This window comes from Elgaria multicarinata, chromosome 1 (genome assembly GCF_023053635.1).
Source record: "Elgaria multicarinata webbii isolate HBS135686 ecotype San Diego chromosome 1, rElgMul1.1.pri, whole genome shotgun sequence".
Lineage (NCBI taxonomy): Eukaryota > Metazoa > Chordata > Lepidosauria > Squamata > Anguidae > Elgaria > Elgaria multicarinata.
The window spans coordinates 123,076,818-123,099,668 of NC_086171.1; the positions used below are offsets into that span (position 1 = coordinate 123,076,818).

Sequence of the window (22,851 nt, forward strand, 5' to 3'; positions counted from 1 at the left end):
CACCCACCACCATCCAATTAAGTGCAGAAAAAGCTTTCCATTGGCATCAATGGACACTCAGGGCTCCAGGAAATAGATCTGGGGCTTGGGCCCCATAGGCCCTAACAATGCTCCTAGGCAAACCTTTTCCTGGACTCTTATCATTCAGATTCGTGCCTGTGGGCACGAGGTATGTATGAACATCAGGAGTAGACAACTTCAGAGGGTCTGAGGGGCAATTTCCAACCCCCAGGACCCATCGTGGGCTGTACCCTTCTCACCAGAATTGGTGGCAGTGGCAGCAACATGTGGGGTGTGTGTGTTGAAAACCGCAACAATGGTGGGCTGCATGTACCGTGCATGTTGCCCTCCCCTCGTATCCATGTTTGAATGCTCTCTCAGTAGGAAAAAACCCTCCATACATATAGAAAAACACCCTGTCAGAGTGAAGTGCTTTTCTAAGTGGAGCAAAGTTGTTATTTTTTTAAACCCTCTCAGGAACATTTAAGTACATGAAGAGTGAGAACCAGTAAGCCCCCAGTTCAAATCTTAACTGAGCCATGAACTTACAGAGTGGCCTTAGCCAAGCTACTTTTCCTCACACAATAACAATGACCTCACCTCTCTCCACTGCAATATGGGGTCAATGATCTTGGGCTCAGAGCTGTTGTAAGGATTACTGAGCTGAAGTATATGAAGGACCACGAACATGTGAAATATGCTCAACGGTAAATATAAGGATGACTGTTGTCGTGTCTTCTGGGACATTTTTGTCTTCCCCCGTGTCTGCCTGCTGCTCCTCATGCATGGCACGGAGTGGGAAGCATCAGAGAGAATGGGAAGGAAAGGAAGAAGGGGAGCCAATTTTTGGTCTGCTTACATGCTTGACAGAAAGACGAAAAGTTACCAAAGAGTTACTGTGGAACAAATATTTCAAGCATGGAATCTTTCTGTGTGGTTAGATTAAGGGATCACAGTGTTGGTTCCTCCCCTTCCTGCCCCGTTCCCTGGAGCCTCACGCCGTCTCCAGAGGTTTTTTGTAAAGGATCATCTGCCTGGGTGCCTGTGGAGGTTAAGAATAACCTCTAGCAAGCAGGCAGTGAAGTCATCCTATAGAAGTTCTCTCTCTTCCTTTTAGAATGGTATGAATGGTATGTTGGGGAAGCACAGGTTAATAAAATCTTTCTGTGGACTTCTAACTTCAGTGAACATTATCGGCCATATTGCTTTGCTGGCACAGGGAAGGAGAGCTAACATCTAATACAACAGCTTACACCAGTATGGGGGAGTGGTTAGAATGTCAGACTGGGAAGACTCAGCCATGAAGCTCACCTTGGACAAATCACTGGCTGCGTTCAGACAACACGCTAACCCATGCTGCTTAACCACAAAATGGTTAAGCAGCATTCCATTAACCATTTTGTGGTGAAGCAGCATGGTTTAGCGTGTTGTCTGAACAGGGCCTGTGTCTCTCAGCTGAACCTGCCTCACAGGGGTGTTCTGAGGGGGAATTGCAGCTTGGGGAGTGGGCGGGGGGAGAGGAGAAAATAGGAACCATGTATGCTACCTGGACCTCCCTGGACAAAAGGCAAGATATAAGTAAAATATATTCATACTTTTGTACGCTGATGCACTCAGAATGCTAAATTTAAGAGTTTACTGAAGTAGCGGTGTACATACATACAGTGCAACAGCCTACTGTTGTAGTGGTGTAATGCAGGGGACAGGAACCTGGCACTCACAGGTGCTCTGGTGCCCACCAGGACCCCATTGCCCCCCCCCCACTCACTCCCATTACCTGGCCCCTGCTCTCCCAGTCACCCCTACCACCACTTCTGCCTCCTGCCCCACTCAGCAGCTAGGAAATGGGATGTTGGCAGATCATGATTTGCTGACTTCCTGCTTCCTTGTTGCTGAGGTAAGTGTGGTGAGAGCAGAAATAGCAACGGGGGCGCCCAAAGGAAGGTAGTGGGGTCAGAAGAAGTAGGGGTGAAGACAAAGAAGAATAAGAAAGGAGAAGCGGTGGGGGAAGGCAACCCTGAATGGGAAGAGCAGAGAGAGGAGGATGTGGGAGCAAGAAAAGAGGGAATCCAGGAAGGGGAGGCAACAAAATGTGCCCACAGCCCAGAAAAAGTGTTATCACATGAGCCTGCAGGCCCGAATAGCTTCCTTACCCCAAGAGCTGTGTGCATACATGCTTGTGCAATAGCCAGTCGACATAGCTGATGGTTACCAGCAAAGTCCAAACTGGTGGGCTAAACTGTTTGACTGCCTCCTATTTCCACAAGGTGAACGTGGGGCACTACTTACTTAATATTTGCTTAATCTTGCATTCCTTAAGATCCTCAGATTTCTCACTGTAGTCGAAAGGAGTTTGGGAGGGCACAAGAATTTGCATGATCAGTTGTTCACGAACACAAGTGACTTTTTAAAAGCATTCCAAAATCCTACTACCTCCCCATTAACAGTCCAGTAGAAACACAAGAAGGGGGAAAACCTGCCCACACTGATTAATGTCTAGATTCTCCGTAAATTCCAGCATAGCAACTATGTAATTTTGGCTTCATTTAATGCTTTTCTTGGTCTCTCCTATTTTTAACTCTTAGATGTTGAGTTCCAGGGCAGATGTCTTTGACAAACACTGTCAACTTAGAACCAACTTTTCGTCCCACCCCTCCAAAGGCTCATAAACCTACTGGCCCTGGTGGCCTGCCAAGAATGTGGTCCTCAATGGTTCAGTAAACACACTCTCACCCAAAGGCAGTTAAATATATGATGTTATTGAGGCAGCTTTCAAGCTCAAAACAGCACTCTCTGATTCTGATAAATGTCCATGCAGTATATAACTCAAACTGTATGATAACGGTGTAGAAAGAAAGAAAGAAAAGATATAATACAGCAAATGTTTTGGGGAAACCCGGATCAAATGCTACATAACTCATCCATTCAAGGGTTATCAGTTCTGTCTCCTGAGGCACTTTGTAAAAGGAGACAGTTAAATTTCTAACGTCAGTTTTACAACAGAAATCAATTGATTAGACATGGAGTTTCCCTTTCAAATTGATTAATTTCCCCCCAAACTATTTACATAAGATCTATAGCAGACGGATAATGCTTTCTGTATCAACTTAGTACTGAAAGGGAAAAAGAGCATGAGGCAGAGGCAGGTTTTATTTCTTAATCTAAGGGCAGAATGGGCAGTCCTCTCGCTGGCAAAGGGAATGAGGGAGATTGGGCTCAGAAGTCACAAAGCACATTCTGTATATCAGGGGTGGCCAACTTGAAGCTCTCGGCCTAATTTCAAAATCCACCGTGAGTAATCCATTCTGAGCTCTGAAAAGAGTGATCTGTCCCTCCCACTGGGCAGAAAAGAAGGGCAGGAGGGAGGGAGGGAGGGGGGGAGAGAGAGAGAGAGAGAGAGAGAAAGAGAAGAGGAACGCCCTGCCCAGATTTGTGTCTGGCCCCACCAACTGCTGGCTTCAGCCCCCTGCAACAGATTATCTCTTAGAGGATGAGGTCCCTCGAGAGAAAAAGGGTTCTTCACCCTTGCTGGTAGCCCAGATCTCTCCCTGTGCCTTTCAAACCAAGGATCAGCTCATCTTCTATCAACAATTCTCTCTATCTACGAAAGCAAGCCACCTGATAGCAAAGATCAGATAACAATTCCATGGAACAATTATGCAGCATATGATTAGTTTTTTCCACAAAACACGACAGCCTCCCACATACCCAGTCAAGGGTGGGTGCTATCTGATGATAGCACTCTTCAAATACTTGAAAGGTTGTCACACAGAGGAGGGCCAGGATCTCTTCTCGATCATCCCAGAGTGCAAGACACGGAATAACGGGATCAAGTTACAGGAAGTCAGATTCCGGCTGGACATCTGACTGTTAGAGCAGTACAACAATGGAACCAATTACCTAGGAAGGTCATAGGCTTTTCCACACTAGAGGCCTTCAAGAGGCAGCTGGACAGCCATCTCTCAGGTATGCTTTAGGGTGGATTCCTGCATTGAGCAGGGGGTTGGACTCGATGGCCTTATAGGCCCCTTCTAACTCTACTATTCTATGATTCTATGATGCCAAGGATGAACACACCACACACACAATGCCCCTGGTTGATTCCCTCAATATTTATTCCGAGGATACTGAAGGACTGAAACAAATATACATATATTTCTCCTGTGTGTCCTCTCCTCTCCCCACCTGCCTTTGCAACGTAGGTTTCCGTGCATATTTGCATGGGTCACATCCACTTAAAAAAAGAAAGAATTCTATTTAGGGAAGTGATGTGAAGATTTATGGACAGAATTAATTATGTAGACAACTAATACGTTCATTGAAAAAAAATATGTTGGGCTATCTGTTAAATGATTTAGTTTTGAAAAAATATATTATGCAAAATATGCAGCTAATATTATATATGATATATGGCAGTATCATATGCTGCATAGCTAGAACCTTGTTTAGTGACCAAAGACATTTTGATCTCCAGAGCATTTTTTCATTCCGATGAGCAGTTGCTGGCATCTAGTTAGCTGTTATCGATGCCACAACCCTGCAGGCATAACTTTAACGTGTCAGTCAGATTATCAGCCCGTAAACCAGTTATTAAGATAGAATGCTTGGATTTTTTTGGTGCTGCAGCTGCTGCTAATAAACAACAACAACAACAACAACAACAATAATAATAATAACGCATAGCATTTATATTGTGGCTTTTGAACAGAGTAGCCACAGCAAATGGTAGAGCACCCGCTTAGTACCCCATAGGCTCCAGGTTCAATCCGTGACATCTCTATGATTCTAGACAACTGGACTGGGAAAGTCCTCAACTTGAGCCTATGGAAGCTGTTGCTAGTCAATGGTTAGATGGGCTCATGATCTGACTTGATATAAGACAGTTTTGTGTTCAAAACACTTCATATACATTGGCCATGTTTGCATACAATGGTAGGTTAGAATCCCGGAGAATCCTGGCTTATCGTGAACAAGTTGTGGTGCATGCAGCCTATTTGATTCCACTTCACTCTTCCAGCCAACAGGAGCAGCTAATCTAGCCGCCAAGAAAGGAAAACTTAGCATGTTGTCCAAACTGGGGCTCCTGGCTTGTTGTGCCCCTTAGAAGCTAGGGCTGCAAATCAGGGTTTGATCGTAGTTTACAAATCCTATCTTGCTTTGGAGCAATAAACCAGAAGCCTGGTTCAGATGACATGCTCAGCTTTCTTTTAGCCCAGGTGTGGGGAAGGTTTTTCAGCCTGAGGTTTGCATTCCCAAATGGAAAACCTTCCAGGGTCCGGCAATGCCAATGCCACCACACACCCACTCACACAAACATTCATTCAAACACACATCCACACTCCCCATCCATCCATCTATTCATCCAATTCTCTCTGCCACTCTTCTCTCTCTCTGTCTCTCTCATTTCCTTCTCTCCCTAGTGAAACCAAACTTCACTCCAGAGGAGGAGCAGCAGGGAGCCACGTGGCTCAGCTACGCCTCCCTCACTTCCTTCACCCATTGTGGCAAGGATGCAGGGCGGGTGAAGCCAGGGCAGAGCCGACCCACTCTTCAGTGCTACTCCATTGGAGGAGTGACAGGGCCTCTGCCGGCTTGTCTTTGCTATGCCAGGGGCGTCCCTCACCAGGGAAGTCTACGCGGAGCAAAGCAGGGTCCCACTGCAGATCTAGCCAGCACTTGGACCAGGGAGCAAATGATGTCAGGTGGGCATGGCCACACCCAGTGATGTAAAGAGGTATGGCCATGACCACCTGAAATCATATGGCCCATGAAGGACTGGGTGGAATATAATCTGGCACCCGGTCCCTCATCCAATTTGTCACCTCCGGCCTAGAGAGTCCATAGCTGAGAACAGATTGAACTGGGGATTTCTGATTCACAGTTTGCACTCTTTATCCATCACACATGCCAGTTCACAGGCCACCTTAGAACCCACCGTAAGCCAAAGTAGCGAACTGCTGTTGCTGTTCCTACTACGCATAGCATGTATGTTGTTTCACTACCCATCGGCACAAACACTGTCCACAAACCACAAACCGCAGTCACAGGTTTACAGAATTCAATCACACCACTTAATAAATAAATTCATCACAAAGTAGACTTCAGTGCAAAGTCCACGTGGCCTTTTGGCAAGAGCTCTGTATTTTTTGGCACTACTATTTCAAGCTAAAAACCTACGCGCAAGTTAAACTATCACTAGATGAGCAAACATGGTCGCTGCTGTTCCCTAAACAAAGGATCGGTTGATTTACGCAACAGTTACAGTTACTCCATGGTACCTTTTCTCCTTTGACTTTTCCGCATCGTCTCCTTCGGTAATGCACTGTTCTGCTTGATTTTCTAGGCAATTTCCCTTTCGATGGAAACGCAATTGATTCTAATTAAATGAAACCACTACTGTAACAAGGCAATGTCCTAATGTACTCATCTCATAAAGACTGTCTGTTTAATTTGAATCAAGGCATTTTACTTCCTCTTTAATGAAAAGAGAAAATCAATGTAAAGGGAGGAAGGTGGCGAGGGGGGACTACTTTTGTTTAGAGACCTGGTCAGCAATTAGTTCCCTGGGAAAGCCACACTGAATAGCTGTGGAAAGTGTGGGCTCCACCCATCTCCAAAACAGCCCCCACTCTCTCCACACAAGTCTCTGGGTTGACGTCACCCCAGAGACGTATGTGGTACTCCTCCACAGGAAGCCAGATTGGTCCCTGGAACCTCCAGTTACTGATCAGAAGTTTAGAGACATGAACAAATTGAAGATACCAAAATCTACTTCTAACGGTTCAGTCATATGACAGCTTTCGCTATAGCAAGCTCGGCGTCTTCGAATTAAACTGGGATGGGGTGGGGATACTGAAGAAAAGAGGCACAAAGCAGCTCAAGGATTTCATGCAACAGTCACTCTTTTTGACTATGCCGTGCATCTCAAGTGATCCTGCTTAGACTAAGAGAATAAGGCTTAGAGAATAAGACATACTAGAGGCATTCAAGAGGCAGCTGGGCAGCCATCGGTCAGGTATGCTTTAAGGTAGATTCCTGCAATGAGCAGGGGGTTGGACTCAGTGGCCTTGTAGGTCCCTTCCAACTCTACTATTCTATGATTCTATGGACCGTAGGGTTGTGCCAATGGGTAGTGAAACAATGTACATACTATGCATAGTAGTAACAGCACCAGCAGTTCACTACTTTGGCTTACGGTGGGTTCTAAGATGGTGTATGAGCTGGTACGTGTGATGGCTAAGCGTGGGCAAAATGCAGATCTCCAGAAGTTTTGGACTTCAACTCCCAAAAGCTCCTGCCACATGGCTAGTGGAATGCTGGGATAGTCCAAACATCTGAAGGGCACCAGGTTGGGGGATGGCTGGTTAAGATGAACCAGTTTGTCAGGTTCGGACAATGCAACAAGCTATGGTTAAGTAAAAATGGAAATGATAGGAGGGGGCAGTGCACCAGCACAAGGCTCTGTGGTTTGTTCTAGTTTAGTGTGACATGTGAACTGGGCTAATCAAGAGAAATAACCTCTGCAGGAACCAGCCCTAAATGTGTGTGTGTGTGTGTATATGTTCTAAAAGCTTGTTACCTCCAAATAGCTATTTCCTTTTGGAACAGACTAGCATTTCTTCATTACTGCTCTACAGTATCGTTTTACATACCAAATCTGGCTTGAGTCTGAAGGCCAAAGGCAAAGAATAAAACATGGACCGCAGGGTTGTTAGCACTGAAGAGCTCCATGACTGACGGACCTCTCGACTTCTGGGAATGCGGTGGAGGGTGAACTTGGAAAATGAGAAGAGAAACGGACAAATTTACACAGAAGAATCCATTTCGGACATACTATTGCAAAGTTACTTTTTTCTGTTGCTGTAGTTCGACAGAACTCTGATTCGCACAAACAGGAACTTGCCAGAGTAGAAGTTCCAACTGGGTTGGGCTTGTTGTTTTAAACAAGCTCCAGGTTGCATCGTGTTGCAATCTTCCATAGGAGAAACTTCTATGTATGCGAGAGGGAGCACATGTGCACTCTGAGCTTCCATACGGCGTTTCCTCCCCCTCCAAAGCAGAACCCAGCATCAACCGCGTTAATCCCACCCTCAACCCTGAACTAAACAGTGGTCTGGTGATTCAGTTACAGCACCCAAAATTAAGCCCAAGACCCTGGTAAACACACAGTAAGAGATTGTAACAACACAGATCAGCCTTGTATTGAACAGCTTGCCAAGTAGCCATACGTCACAAAAAGTTGCAGGCAAGTACGTAAGCCAAATGAGGGGAGGCAGGTGGCTCCTTAGGGGAGAGAGCCTTTCTAGTGGTGGCACCCCAGTTCTGAAATGCAGGAGAAGCTCGTCTGGCACCTACATTGGAGTCTTTGGGGTGCATAGTGAAGACATAGCCCAGAGAGCTTGAGTATTGGGTGGTATAGAAATGTAATAAATAAATAAATGGGCTGGCAGAGGCCCATTCTCAGCCTGCTGGGAAGCCTAGTTCTCAGCTCTGTTGCTCCTCCACCAGACTGCTTGGTAGATAGCAATGTTATTGTTATTTTACTGCCCGGCTAAGAAGCTAATCTCCTGTGTTTCTATGCTGGCTTCTCCTCTTCTGTGGCTAAGAATGTACAGATCTTGTTAAATTCTTTCTGTCTGTGTTTCGCGGATTCTCAGATGCCTTTTATTCCATCATCATTGACGGGATTGGGTTTTTTAAACCAGATTTTTGTTCTACTTGTGCTAATTCATTATGCTGGCTTGCTGTGTAATATGCTAATTGGATTCATAGAAATCTGAACACATTTGAGTCCACTGCGGATTTTGTTGTTGTTGACATCCCTACCTGTGGCTAGCATGGAAATGCAGATCAGTAGTAACTTTTGTGAGCACAGATGCATATTGGAAAATGCAAATAGGTGCCCTCTGCCTTTTAAAACTCTGCTCAAATATGCAGCTTACACAGAACAAAAACTGACTATTATCTCAGTGCCCCATCTAGTGGACAATAGCAAGTATTGCTAGCAACAGATTAAACAAGGGGCAGGCTGACTTCAGGTTTGGCAGGCCAGGTCAAAAAGCATAGAATTCAAGAGCAGGGTGCCTCTGAGCATGTGTTGAGTCTTGGAATTCATATTCAGTACTGGAACTGAACTGAGCTCATAGTCCTTTCACACAAAAGTCCTGCTCTTGGTTACCTCAAGCTTTCTTCAGTTCAGCAGCCTAATTAAGAGTGGAAAAGTAATTTGTTCTTGCTACTGTCAATTAACTGGAAGTTGGAAACTCTTGCTGTTGTACTGCAAATCACTCAGAGTTCTACCAATATATCCCGTTTTTCCATCCACCCACCCTTGGATTAAATTAAGGGTGGGCAACTCGTGCCCCTCCAGATGGTTTGGCCTAAAGCGTCCATCACCACTGACTATGCTGGCTAAGGTAGGGTGACCTTGATTTGATTTATTACATTTATATATGTCCCATAGCCGAAGCTCTCTGGGCGGTTTAGAAAAGTTAAAAACAGTGAACATTAAAAAGTATACAAGATTTAAAACCATCAAAAACATAAACAGCATAAAAACAATGGTACCCATTTAAAAACAATAGTTCTGGGGCCCGTTAAAAAACAAACAAACTCAGCGTTGTTAAATGCTGTTAAATGCCTGGGAAAAGAGAAAAGTCTTGACCTGGTGCCGAAAAGATAACAATGTTGGCGCCAGTCGAGCCTCATTGGGGAGATCATTCCATAATTGGGGGGCCACCACTGAAAAGGCCCTCTCCCTTGTTTCCATTCTCCGAGCTTCCCTCGGAGTAGGGACTCGGAGGACCTTAGATGTTGAGCGCAGCGTACGGGGTAGGTTCATGTGGAAAGGAGGACAGGGCTCCTATATCTTTAACAGTTGTATAGAAAAGGGAATTTCAGCAGGTATCACTTGTATGCATGCAGCACTTGGTGAAATTCCCTCTTCATCACAACAGTTAAAGAGGTTGACCAGATACAAAAGAGGGCAGGGTCTTGCAGCTTTAACTGTTGTGACAAAGAGGGAATTTTACCATTCTAAACAACATTCTAAAATCTACTTTTTGCTCCCTTTCATGCTATTGAGATAATATTCTTTGTTCTACATGGGGGTGGGCAGTGGAGGTGGGAAAGATTTCCTTTTTCTTGTATTTCCATACAGGAGAATACAAATCTTTAAACAAGAAAAAAAAAGTATGCTCTCCACTGGGAATTTTTTATTATTATTATTATTATTATTATTATTATTATTATTATTTATATAGCACCATCAATGTACATGGTGCTGTACAGAGTAAAACAGTAAATAGTGAACTGCGATGGGAATCAATTACTTGAGCTCTCACTGGAGTTGCAACCCTTAGAATTTGACAAGAACTAGATCAGACAACTAACCCTGTCCCCCCACCCACCCGTGCTGCCCAAAAGCAATCTTATACTGTAATAAATGTTGCAAAGTAAAGGAGCCTTTGGTGGAGATAAGCACAAGCCTGAAAGCTCAACAGGAGAAAACAACAAAACAAACAGAACATAGCAGCATGTAACCATAGCAAAATGGGAAACCTTCAGAAGCCGGTCCAAGCGAAACACAGCTTTCATATTCCTGAGTTTTGGTTACACAGAACTTGATAGATACTTAAAACAAAACAGATGTATGTTAATATACACTTATAAAAGATCCTATCAATGTGAACTCCACCCTTCTTTCTGATAGTTTGCTATAATTACATGAAGCAAGGAATTAAAGAGAAAGATTTCTTTGTGTGGTTCCCCCGACCCCATTTGTCTTCATTGTACAAACTGAATTGGGAATCGGATATATCCCATACTGAACTGATTAAAGCAGAGATTCTGGCAACGCTGCAGTAAAGGAAAATTTACCCATATTCTGGATGTTTGTATACTGAAGTCGAAACAAAGCTAGGGGTGTGTGTGTGTGTCTGTGTGTGTGTGCAACACCCTAATCCTAGGGTGTCCCAAACAAGACTCAAGTGTTTAGGATGTGGCTATTTACACCAGCACAAAAGCACCACACTGGCACTGCAGCAACATTATGCTGGGGCTACTGGCAGATTGTTCAAATGTCACTAGCAGACTGACATGCTTGTCCAGATGTCCTTGGCAGATGCATACAGTTTTTCACTGTGCCCTATTATAAAAAAAGAAAAGAAAGGAAGCCGGTCCCATTGATTTCAATTGGCCTTATTCCAAAGTGAGCCTGTCTAGATATTCAAGTGACACAGTGCGATCCTTTGCATCTCTACGCAGAAGTAGGACCCACTGAGTTCAACAGGCTTTACTCCAAGATAAGCAAGTTTGCAGCTTTAAGGTATTATGCTTACTTCTGCTCATTCACTTCGTTTTTCAATGTATAGTGAAATACCACTGGTGGGAAAACTGCAACATATAAAGGTCTACGCTTACCATCCAGCAGAGTTAAGTACATTTAAGCACATGGTTTCAATGAATTGAAGCATGCTCCCATTTGTATTTGGTCTACGAGTTTTAAAAGCTATTTTACTTATCTGAACATTAGTCTGGACACGCAGACTAATTAATACCAATTGGTTTTCATGGGAATTACTCATGAGACAGTTCTGTGACCCAAAATGTCACAGGACCCCTGTGCTAAAGGATTTTCACTGGCTCCTCCATTTTCTTTAATGCTAGAGCAGGTTTCAATCTTGTGAGGTCTACTTAATAATAGTAATAGTAATAGTAATAATAATAATATGAGATCCAACAACTAAAACCTGGTACAAAAGACAGACACTTAGAACGAAAGAATTCTGAACCCAGGAATTTGCTTTTGAGTATTAGAATTAAATGGAACTCAGTCCTTCCACCCGAAAAGCCACTTCTAGAACACCAAACTTTCCAGATTTCAGCAGTGTAAGTTAGGGCAGGTGTATATGTGTGCGTGTGTGAGTGTGCGTACAGTGGTGGTAAAGTAGTATTTTGTTACTACTACTATTAAACAATTGGGAGTCATAAGTCTTTGCCAATCCATTGCAAATCACCCAGAGATCTATCAGTAGGCCCAGATCTGCTGCACACCCCTGTGCTAGAGAATGTTCTATTTACACAGACTATGTGCCTTAGAACTGCAAGCCAGGGGCTACCACTTTACAACAGAAGGCTAAACATTCTTGAAATACAACCACACCATATTATATTGGATCCTGATTTTTTTTAAAATCTCAATAGCTGTTTTTATGTTTTAAGCTATCCATGTTTTACATTTTTGTTTATTGGTCTTAATTTTAAAACTGTTACCTTAGCATGCAAGTTGTTGCAAATGGACATGGAATGAAGAACCTGCACATATTTACAAGAAAACATGAAGGACATGCACACAGTAGGTCACACACTGCCGGGCAAACATGCATAGTGTTGGAAAACAGGCATGAGTGAAACAATGTCAGTTAGGAAATTATGTATATTTGTCAGTGAGTGTGTATGAAATATCTGCAATCAATTTGCATTGTCCAACATCAGCTGCTGATTATTCATATTGAACAGGCAATTGTTGGCAATGTCAATTCATGCATCTGCTTCACGCCTTTATATGAATGTGCACAATTACCACTGCTCATTCATCATTCAACTCACATTAATCCCAAAGTATACTTTTGCTAAGTTTCTTTCGGGAGAAAGGAATAGACTGTTTACTTGGGCGGGTGGGAAAGAAACAGGTTGGCCTATTCGGCTGTGTGACTTCGGAGTAAAAGATAATATTCAGTAAATGAAACTCTTGGAACTGACAGATGTATTGTGTACTGGGGATTCTATTGATATTTTGATAATTATAAAATCATACAACAGTAGAGATGGAAGGGGCCTATAAGGCCATCGAGTCCAACCCCCTGCTCAATGCAGGAATCCACCTTAAAGCATACCTGTCCAGCTGCCTCTTGAATGCCTCTAGTGTGGGAGATCCTACAACCTCCATAGGTAATTAGTTCCATTGTCGTACTGCTCTAACAGCCAAGAAGTTTTTCCTGATGTCCAGCCGGAATCTGGCTTCCTGTAACTTCTGCCCATTATTCCATGTCCTGCACTCTGGGATTACTGAGAAGAGATCCTGGCCCTCCTCTGCGTGACAACCTTTCAAGTACTTGAAGAGTGCTATCGTGTCTTCCCTCAGTCTTCTCTTCTCAAGGCTAATCATGTCCAGTTCTTTCAGTCTCTTCTCATAGGGCTTTGTTTCCAAACCCCTGATCACTCTCGTTGCCCTCCTCTGAACCCCCTCCAGCTTGTCTGCATCCTTCTTGAAGTGTGGTGCCCAGAACTGGACGCAATACCCAATATTATATTGCTATTTCACATTCAAAAGATAAACAAATTGTTACCTATAGAGATGTGAAGGCCTGGGGGAGGGGGAATGGGGTAGGGGAAGGAAAAAAATAGGGAAAAGAACATTTTCTCCCAAGGGATTTTGAGGGGAGGGAGTGGGGGGAAAGAGATGTTTCTTTTTTTAAAAAAAACTAGTTCCCCACACATTTCCCCCTGCCCAGGCCTTCCCATTTCAATTTCCAAGAAAAATGTAATAACTTACCAAGGAATTGGAGAACACTTCAGCTCTTTTTTGTTCAAAAGAACGGATTTTTTCTTCACTCATCTTATCTGAATCAGCCAAAACATAATGTCTAGGAGAGTATGTCTGGGAGAGGCTACTAAGTAACCTCAAGATTTCTGTTGTGTGCCCTCCTGAAAAATATAGAAACAAAAATAGTTCATTAAAGATTCACCAATCATAGGATTTGGCCTGGTTGCCTTCCTCACTGGATTAGTTCACAGAAGTATGTTCATTGCTTCATGACTGTAGCATCAAGCTGAGCAGTTACAGAGCAAACCCACAGATAGAACTTTCGCATCATCTCAAACACAATGTTTTGCTGTTCAGTCATTCATATATTCTTCTCAGAGACAACAAATGTTTGAATTAGGAAATGCTTGGGGAATATTTCATATTTATACACTTTAAGGTGCAATCCTATGCATGTTTGGACAGAACAAAAGTCCTACAACTCCCAGCAGGCCTCAGCCAGCTATGGAGAGCACAGCGACTCTCTATTTCTGTAAAAGAAATCTTGTGGAAATGGCGGCTGTAAAGCAGCCATGTATGCTACAACGTTACACTTGTATGGGTTGCCTGTATATTTCCAAGCCCAATACAAGCTGCTGAATTTGATCTATAAAGGCCCTGTTCAGAAGACCCTTTAAACCATGGCCTTAACAATGGTGATTAAGCCAGAAAGTCGGGCTGTGTTCAGAAGACACCTTAAACCATGGCTTTAACCACAGTGAATAAGGCTTTCCCCCCCTTTATTCACTATGGTTAAAGCTGTGGTTTAAGGTGCCTTCTGAACATGGCCTGGCTTTCTGGCTTAACCACCATGGTTAAAGCCATGGTTTAAGGTGTCTTCTGAATGGGGTCATAGACTTACACAGCCTTACACAGCTCAGGACCTCAATACCTCCTACTGTCGAGTGCCTCTCCCAGCATGAACCTACCCATATATTACGCTCGTCATCTAAAGCCCTCCTCCAGGTGCCTCTTTGAATGGGGTATTGGTGTCAAAATTGTTATAGAGGTACCTCCCGTATCACAGGCAGCCTATATATAACAGTTGGTGGGGAACATGGGTGGGACGGGGCTATTGCACCACGTCCTGCTTGTGGGTCCCTGGTTGACAGCTGGTTGCCACTGTGTAAACGTTGTGTTGATCTAGATGGACCCTTGGTCTGATCCAGCATGGCTGTTCTTACGTTCAACACCAGATTAAAACCTTCCACCACTCTCAGGTGTTTTGCAGTTTATGATAAAGTTTTTCACTGAGTCCTGTGTGTGTGTGTGTGTGTGTGTGTGTGTGCATGCGCACATGTGTGTGTGTACTCCTGTGTTTTGTTTATATGTTAATGTAAACCATTTTTATATTATGTACAATATAGTATTTTAAAGGTTTTTAAAATTTTTGTAAACCACTCAGCTTTGGTTACTGGGCAATATAGAAATGTAATAAACAAAATGATTAACTACCTTTGTGGTTTCAGAAAGGCATTACAGAGATATCTTTCGATAAATCAGTAACAATAAATAACTAACTAAAAGGCAGTAAGTTGTCAATTATTTCAATGCATTTTGTTTTCCACTATGATGGGTGGGACGTTTGGATTATCCCCTTAACAAGTAACATCATTTCCTTTTAAAAAAACTGTGCATTATCATCACCACAGCCCCATAGAAAACAAGTCCTATTTTAGAACACAGGGAGTGTGACAGTACTGACAGTGAGAAACTTGCGTTTCACCTACAACAGTAGCTGGGTGCAACACATACACAGCAAAAGCACCTTGCAAAAATGGTGCAAGAAGGCTCCAGGGTACTTGTATTATAATACACAGGGCCTCATGGTACATCTGCATTCATAATATACAGTTTTCAAAGCCCACAAATTTGCTCTACATTGCAAATGCAGCCACCATCACTATACCCTCACTGCACAGGCAGTATATATGCACACCAATAGCAAGAATAGCTCAGTAGGAGGAATTCTTTCTGACTCTGCATCCTCCAGTTATAACAACTTTATAAGCAACTCTTTAAAGCAATCTCCCCCAACCTGGTGCCCTCCAGATGTTTTGGACTACATCTCCCAGCATTCTTGGTCATTAGCTGTGTTGGCGGGGGCTGATGGGAAGGTACCAGGTTGGGGGAAGGCTGGTATACAGTGATTTGATGCCCCCTGGCTTACTTTGGCCTCTCTAGACCACAGGTGCAGTCCTCTCTATCAGGGAATGGTCAGGAATGCTGGGAGTTGAGTTCCAAACCAATTTCTGTCCACCCTTGCCCTAGATCACCCCCTATTCCAAAAAAAAGACTACAAATCTCAGTCGATGACAATCTCTACAATTGAACTACAACTCCCAGCATGCCTCGCAAAAGCAGCGATCAACGGCAAGCACGCCTCGCTTCCGCGTACACACCAGTAGCCGCTTTGCTTGCTGGGTAGTGTAGTCCGGACGGCCTAGCCCGCGCTTGCTGGCCATCCGGTGGGTCCGCGTTTCCCGCTGTCTCTGTCTTACCAGAACCGGCCACCACCAAGAGGCTGACGGCCGCGTTAGGTGGGACGCGCGCTCGCCTCGTCTGGAAGAGGCGCGCGGCAAAGAGCAGCAGCAAGAGGGAAAGGAGGGCAGCGGTGCCCAGCATTGCCCACAAGGGTTCCATGGGCGGGCCATCACTCAGGAACTGCCTACGGGAGCCGAGGCAGCCCAAAAAACCTCCCGAGTTCTTCAGCTCACCACCCCTCCCCCCGCTAAACGGCTTCAGCAATACATCCTTCCCCCCCATTCCCGCCGCCCCTGCCGTGATTTGTTTCCCAAAGAGGGCAATTATTTGGAATCAATTCATTTCTGTATCTCCCCATAACCGAAGCTCTCTGGCCGGTTTACAAAGATTAAAAACATTAAAAATACAATATGCAAAATCTTTAATATCACAAGAAAACACACACACAATATACACAGAGACAACATATAGCTAAATACAAGTTGAACAATCAGCTAATCAGCAAATAATTCCAGGATCAGTTGTCATATACTGCATAAAAACCTTGTACCCATTCCTTAACGTAATGGAAAAGTTTTATTCCAGCAAGGGGACATAAGAATCTACCAACGTTTGCTCTCTGATTGCTCCTGTGGCTGGTATCCTTCAAGTTGCTGTCTTACATCCCTAAATTTTTTCTTTTCTACTTGTTATTTTATAGTGCACCGAGAGATATGAAGGCCGGCGTTCAGGAAACCAGAAAAAAATCGGGGAGAGGCCAGGATTTTTGGAAAAATTGTAAAAAAAACAATTTCTCCCTGAATTTTTTTGGGGACGGTGTAAAAGCCGGAACAGAACGGAACAGAAAAGGCCGGAACGACCCCATTATATTAAAAAATCATACCAAAAACAGTGGCATGTGTTAGCAACACTTGGGAACAATAATTTAGGACTAAAACCATTGCAATATTATATCACTATTAACCCCAGAACTCCCAAAACAACATCCGGAACAGAATGGGATGGCCGGAACGGCCACTTCTGAATGAGCAATATCAACCAAACTCACCAGTTATACATAACTCCATGGCAGGGATGCAAGAAGCCACAAAAAGTGCAAAGAAACTGCGTTCCGATACCCGTTCCGCGCATAGTGCATATTGAACAAACTCACCAGACACACATTACTAGGTGAGCCCAGTGTAATAAGCTCCAAAAATTGCCCCCAAACCACGTTCAGATACCCGTTCCGGGCAAAAGAGCGTATTGCGCAAAACGGGCCGTAATGGTAGCTTCCCGATGAGATAAGTCAACCAAACTCAACAGATGCACATGACTAGGTGGGACACATATAGAAAGCTCCAAAAGTTGCCCTGAAACCACGTTCAGATACTCGTTCCGGGCAAAAGCCCATATTGCGCAAAACGAGCCGTAATGGCAGCTTCCCGATGAGATAAGTCAACCAAACTCAACAGATGCACATGACTAGGTGGGACAAATATAAAAAGCTCAAAAAGTTTCCCCGAAAACGTGTTCCGGTACCCGTTCCGGTCAAAAGCCCGTATTGTGCAAAACGAGCCATAACGGCAGCTTCCAAGTGAGGTAAGCCAACCAAACTCACCAGACGCATATGACAAAGTGGGACAAATATAGAAAGCTCCAAAAGTTGCCACGAAACCACGTTCCGATCCCCGTTCTGGGCAGAAGTCCGTATTGTGCAAAATGGGCCGTAACGACAGCTTCCCAATGAGTTAAGTCAACCAAACTCACTAGATGCATATGACAAGGTGGGACAAATATAGAAAGCTCCAAAAGTTGCCACGAAACCACGTTCCGATCCCCGTTCTGGGCAAAAGTCCGTATTGTGCAAAACCGGCTGGGACAGCAGCTTCCAAGTGAGGTATGTTAACCAAACTCACATTACTAGGTGAACCCGATATAATAAGCTCCAAAAATTGCCCCCAAACCACGTTCAGATACAGATGTAAAAAGCTCCAAAAGTTGTCCCGAAATCATGTTCCAGTACCTGTTCCGGGCAAAAGTCTGTATTGTGCAAAACGGGCCGTAACGGCAGCTTCCAAGTGAGGTAAGTCAACCAAACCCACCAAACACATATAACACTCACCAAAAGGTATTGGAACATGGTTTTGGGGCAACTTTTGTAGCTTTCTATATTTGTCCCACCTTGTCATGTGCGTCTGGTGAGTTTGGTTGACTTACCTCGTTGGGAAGCTGCCGTTACGGCCCATTTTGCACAATACGGGCTTTTGCCCGGAACGTGGTTTCGGGGCAACTTTTGGAGCTTTTTATATTTGTCCTACCTAGTCATGTGCATCTGTTGAGTTTGGTTGACTTATCTCATCGGGAAGCTGCCGTTACGGCCCGTTTTGTGCAATATGCTCTTTTGCCCAGAACGGGTATCTGAACGTGGTTTGGGGGCAATTTTTGGAGCTTATTATATCGGGCTCACCTAGTAATGTGTGTCTGGTGAGTTTGGTTAACATACCTTACTTGGAAGCTGCTGTCCTGGCCCATTTTGCGCAATATGCACTATGCGCGGAACGGGTATCGGAACACAGTTTCTTTGCACTTTTTGTGGCTTCTTTCATCCCTGCCATGGAGTTATGCATAACTGGTGAGTTTTGTTGATATCGCTCATTCAGAAGTGGCCGTTCCGGCCATCTCGTTCTGTTCCGGATGTTTTGGGAGTTCTGGGGTTAATAGTGCTATAATATTGGTATGGTTTTAGTCCTTAAATATTGTTCCCAAGTGTTGCTAACACATGCCACTGTTTTTGGTATGATTTTTTTTTAATATAATGGGGTCGTTCCGGCCTGTTCTGTTCCGTTCCAGCTTTTACACCGTCCCTCTGCTCATGCTCGTAATTTGAATTACCAGTAGCGGGGAATTTTAGGGACCGAAAACTCTCAGCTATGCGTTACTGCTGGCTTAGAAACAAACAAGCAATCCTTGCCGCACTTCCTTGTGCCCGCCTCGCAGGGTTGGTTTGCAATGCGTTATTGCTGGTTAGAAACAAACAAACAGTCCTTGGCTCACTTCCTTGTGCCCCCAGAAATGTCTGCTGCCTGCCTGCCTTCCCTCCCTCCTCCCCCTGTGAGCTGTACTACATGATGGGCTTTGTGGTTCGTGCCCACAAGCCTCCGGCACGCTTGCTCCCAGTCCTCCTCCTCTGTGCCCGCCTCACAGGGATGGTTTGTATGTGTCTTGCTTTGACTCAGGGGATAAGTCCTTCCTGCGCTCACTTAGACTTTTTGAAGTTCCAAATCAATTTTTCAAGTGTGGAAGAAGATTCATATAGGTTTATCTACTCCCCAATTCATGGCATGTTGGGATTTCCTTTGAAATGGCCATGAATAAAGCCCATTGAGCTGTCTGCAGCTTTAAATCCCTGAGATACTGGGGTATCTGATTTTCAAAAATTCCCCAAAAATCAGGGGAGGCTTGGATTTGCTTGAGGGTTGGCATGCATGTGTATACGTGCATCAGGTGTCATGGTGCCTAATTTGACATTTCTAATGTGAAAATTGACGGAGATATAGAAAGGGGTGTGAATTGGGGTGAGTTAAAAGGTTAAAGCCCCGCCAAAAATCAGGGGATGATGGGATTTGCTTGAAACTTGCCATGAAATGTGGATATAGATGGCATCTGTGAGGGTGCCTGCTTCCAAGTTTTTATCTGTCAAAATGTCGGAGAAAATCCCATGTCTGAAAATGGGGTGTCCGAATTTCAAAAATTCCTCCCAAATCAGGGGAGGCTTGGATTTGCTTGAGGCTTGGCATGCATGTGTATACATGCATGAGGTGTCATGGTGCCTAATTTGACATTTCTAACGTGAAAATTGACGGAGATATCGAAAGGGGTGTGAATTGGGGTTGGGGTGATGCGTTAGAGGTTAAAGCCCCGGCAAAAATCAGGGGATGATGGGATTTGCTTGAGTCTTGGCATGCATGTGTATACATGCATCAGGTGTCATGGTGCCTAATTTGATGTTTCTAACGTTTATTAATATATAGACTCTGGGCAATACAAACCTGACATTCATGCCCCCTCCATCAAACAACAATAATCACTGAGGAGGATAGGATCGACTACTGCAGTCATCCAGGAGGCAAAACGCTCAGTAGAAAGGTTACTAAAGGCGGGTAGCAGAAGTGGAAATGCCCCCAGGGTAGCAATTGGCTGATCACTCAATTCAACATTTTCGGAGAAGAATCGTTAGAACAGGGCACATGATTTCTAAATAAGCGCTAGTACTGAGCAACAACGAACAGAGACAACGTAATCAAGGAGGTAAGTACAACTCATTTCCAATTGAAGATACAGAGGGTCATGTGATGCTTTGCGTCACAGTTGCTGATTCATAACATTATAATAACAATAGTGTAGATTCCCACTGGGTCTACATTCAAAATGATTAGGTCTAGATCCAACTCTGTGGTTCTTACCAGAAAAATAAGCCTTCCTAATGAGTTGAAGTAGAAATCATCATCTGCTTCTCAACTTGGAGTTTGCATTTACAATAATTCTTCAAGCCCTTTGGAGGGGCTGAGGCACTGCTTTTCTAAAGCCACCTTGGAGCGGAATTAAAACGATGGCTCCTCGTGGTATTTAATATGGTGTGATATTATCCATGGAAACCCCCATTCCTATAGCCAAGTTTCTTATATAAAGTTTACTCAGAAGGAAACTCCCACAAAACATAAAAGAAGAGAACCTGTTCAGCCTGGCAGCATTATTCATCTTCTTAGTTCATAGATCAATTATGGAATGATCTCCCTGATGAGGCTCGCCTGGTGCCAACGTTGTTATCTTTTCGGCTCCAGGTCAAGACTTTTCTCTTCTCCCAGGCATTTAACAGCAAATGCTGAGTTTTTTAAACTGACCCCAGAATAGTTGTTTTTAAATGGATATTGTCTGTTTTTGTATGTATTTCATGCTTTTATGGTTTTAAATTTAGTATATTTCTTTTTAATGTTCACTGTTTTTAACTTTTGTAAACCGCCCAGAGAGCTTTGGCTATGGGGCGGTAAATAAATGCAAATAATAGCAGGTAATGAGGAGTAAGCAGTTGGAAGATAGCCAGCAAAGGACAAAAATGTGAGCTTTGGACCTGGCTTGCAAGAGGAAGACTGGAAGATCTGCAAAGGCTTCATGCTGTTTGCTTTCCAGGCAAAGTGACAATGTTTTAAAGACTACCATTCTTTGGAGTGGGTACCAGACCAGACTGCTTCTTCATGCTCCAATTGTACATCTGTAAACAAACAGACGTTACAAAAGATATAACAATTTAAAATAATTATTGCCCTGCACTTTGCCAGTAAGCAAACTTTAGGCCTTGCTAGACGAGGCCCTAGCACGCTTTGAGGCCCGGTTTCCCTGCTGTGTGTCCAGATGACGCACAGGGGAATCCGGGGTCAAGCCGTGCTCAGACCTCCCTTAACGCGCCATAAGCGAATTTGCTTATGGCGCGCCTTTTCCGCAGCCCCGGCCTGAGGCTAGCAAGGTCCGTGGCTACTCGCTTACTCATGAGTAGCCGGGAAAAGCCACGGACTGGGCACAGCGCTCATACGAGCACTGTGCCCTTCGGGCCAGGGGGATCCCGGGGGGGGAGATGGGGGGGAAGGTCGGACCGGCAGGAGAGGGGGAGGGCCGAGGGTGGCACAGACCGGGGATGGGAGGGAGGGCCGAGGGTGGCACAGATCGGGGACAGGACGGAGGGCCGAGGGTGGCACAGTTCGGGGACGGGACGGAGGGACGAGGGTGGCACAGATCGGGGACGGAGGGCTGAGGGTGGCACAGATCGGGGATAGGACGGAGGGCGGGGAAAGAGTGGGCAGGAGGCATGGGAGGGGATCAGGAGCGGATGGGGGGGCTTAAGTAAAAAACCCTGCTTACCTTGTCCGGAGTCTTCGGGGCGCACGTGGCCCCTTTAACAACAACAACAAAAATGGCCGACGCTGCAGGGCTTCCGTAGTCCCTGTGCGTCGTGCGTCCAGGAGGCGGGGCGGCATGCGCTAAAGTTAGCGCGCCGTCGCCCCGCCTCCCTACTGGCTTATCCGGCATCGTCTAGCGAGGCCCTTTGTAGCAGCTGACCCTGGAGCTTCCTTCTGTCAGGGGAAGTGGGAGCTGTAAAATACGGTTTTGTGGAACTAGGCAATATTTAAAGTCACCGTATTTTCTGGAAATCTTGGTGCCTACGCGTCAAAGGAGTGAACCCACCTCCCTCCGCCCCAAAAGCTGGTGAGAACCCTTTGGTCATGAAACTTTCCAGAACTCAGTGTGCCAGCTTAGCATGGGTGGGTCTTTATTTGAAACCTCAAAGCTACAATTGAGTTTGTAAATAACTACGAGCATTAGCACACTGGATACTATGAGCATGATAGCACCATCAAAATCTGCAGCTTGATTTTAACACTTCTGTTCCATTTTGAACTCTAAAAAAGATTGTAGCAATAACTCCTCCACTTTTTCTATTTTCTATAATTTCATAAAAATGGTTAGTTAAGTCTAGTATCTTTTAAAATGCATTAAAACTCTAAGGGCACAACCTTATGCACGTGTAGACGGAAGAACCGTTCCACAACTCTCAACATTTTCCAGCCAGCCATGCTAGGAGGTGCGAGCCTTTTGTTCTGTCTAAACACGCAAAGGATTGTGCTTTAAAGCTTTATGGAGCTTTGGGACCCAGGTGAAAACCTTCTTATTTTCCCAGGCATTTTATTTGTTCAATGAGATGATGATGATGATGATGATGATGATGATGATGATGATGATGATGATGA

The 22,851-nt window shown here is 44.5% G+C and overlaps 1 protein-coding gene across 1 annotated transcript in view; it reads right to left on the reverse strand.

Moving 5' to 3' along the window:
• Positions 1-16,228, reverse strand: part of ALG14 (ALG14 UDP-N-acetylglucosaminyltransferase subunit) — a 35,233-nt gene extending 19,005 nt beyond the window's left edge. The window contains exons 1-3 of the mRNA XM_063136128.1: positions 16,087-16,228; positions 13,556-13,707; positions 7,653-7,775 (exon numbers count right to left, since the gene is read on the reverse strand). Of these exons, the coding sequence (XP_062992198.1) occupies positions 7,653-7,775; positions 13,556-13,707; positions 16,087-16,228 (417 nt within the window). The remainder of the gene's footprint in view (positions 1-7,652; positions 7,776-13,555; positions 13,708-16,086) is intronic.
• Positions 16,229-22,851: the final 6,623 nt, after the last annotated feature.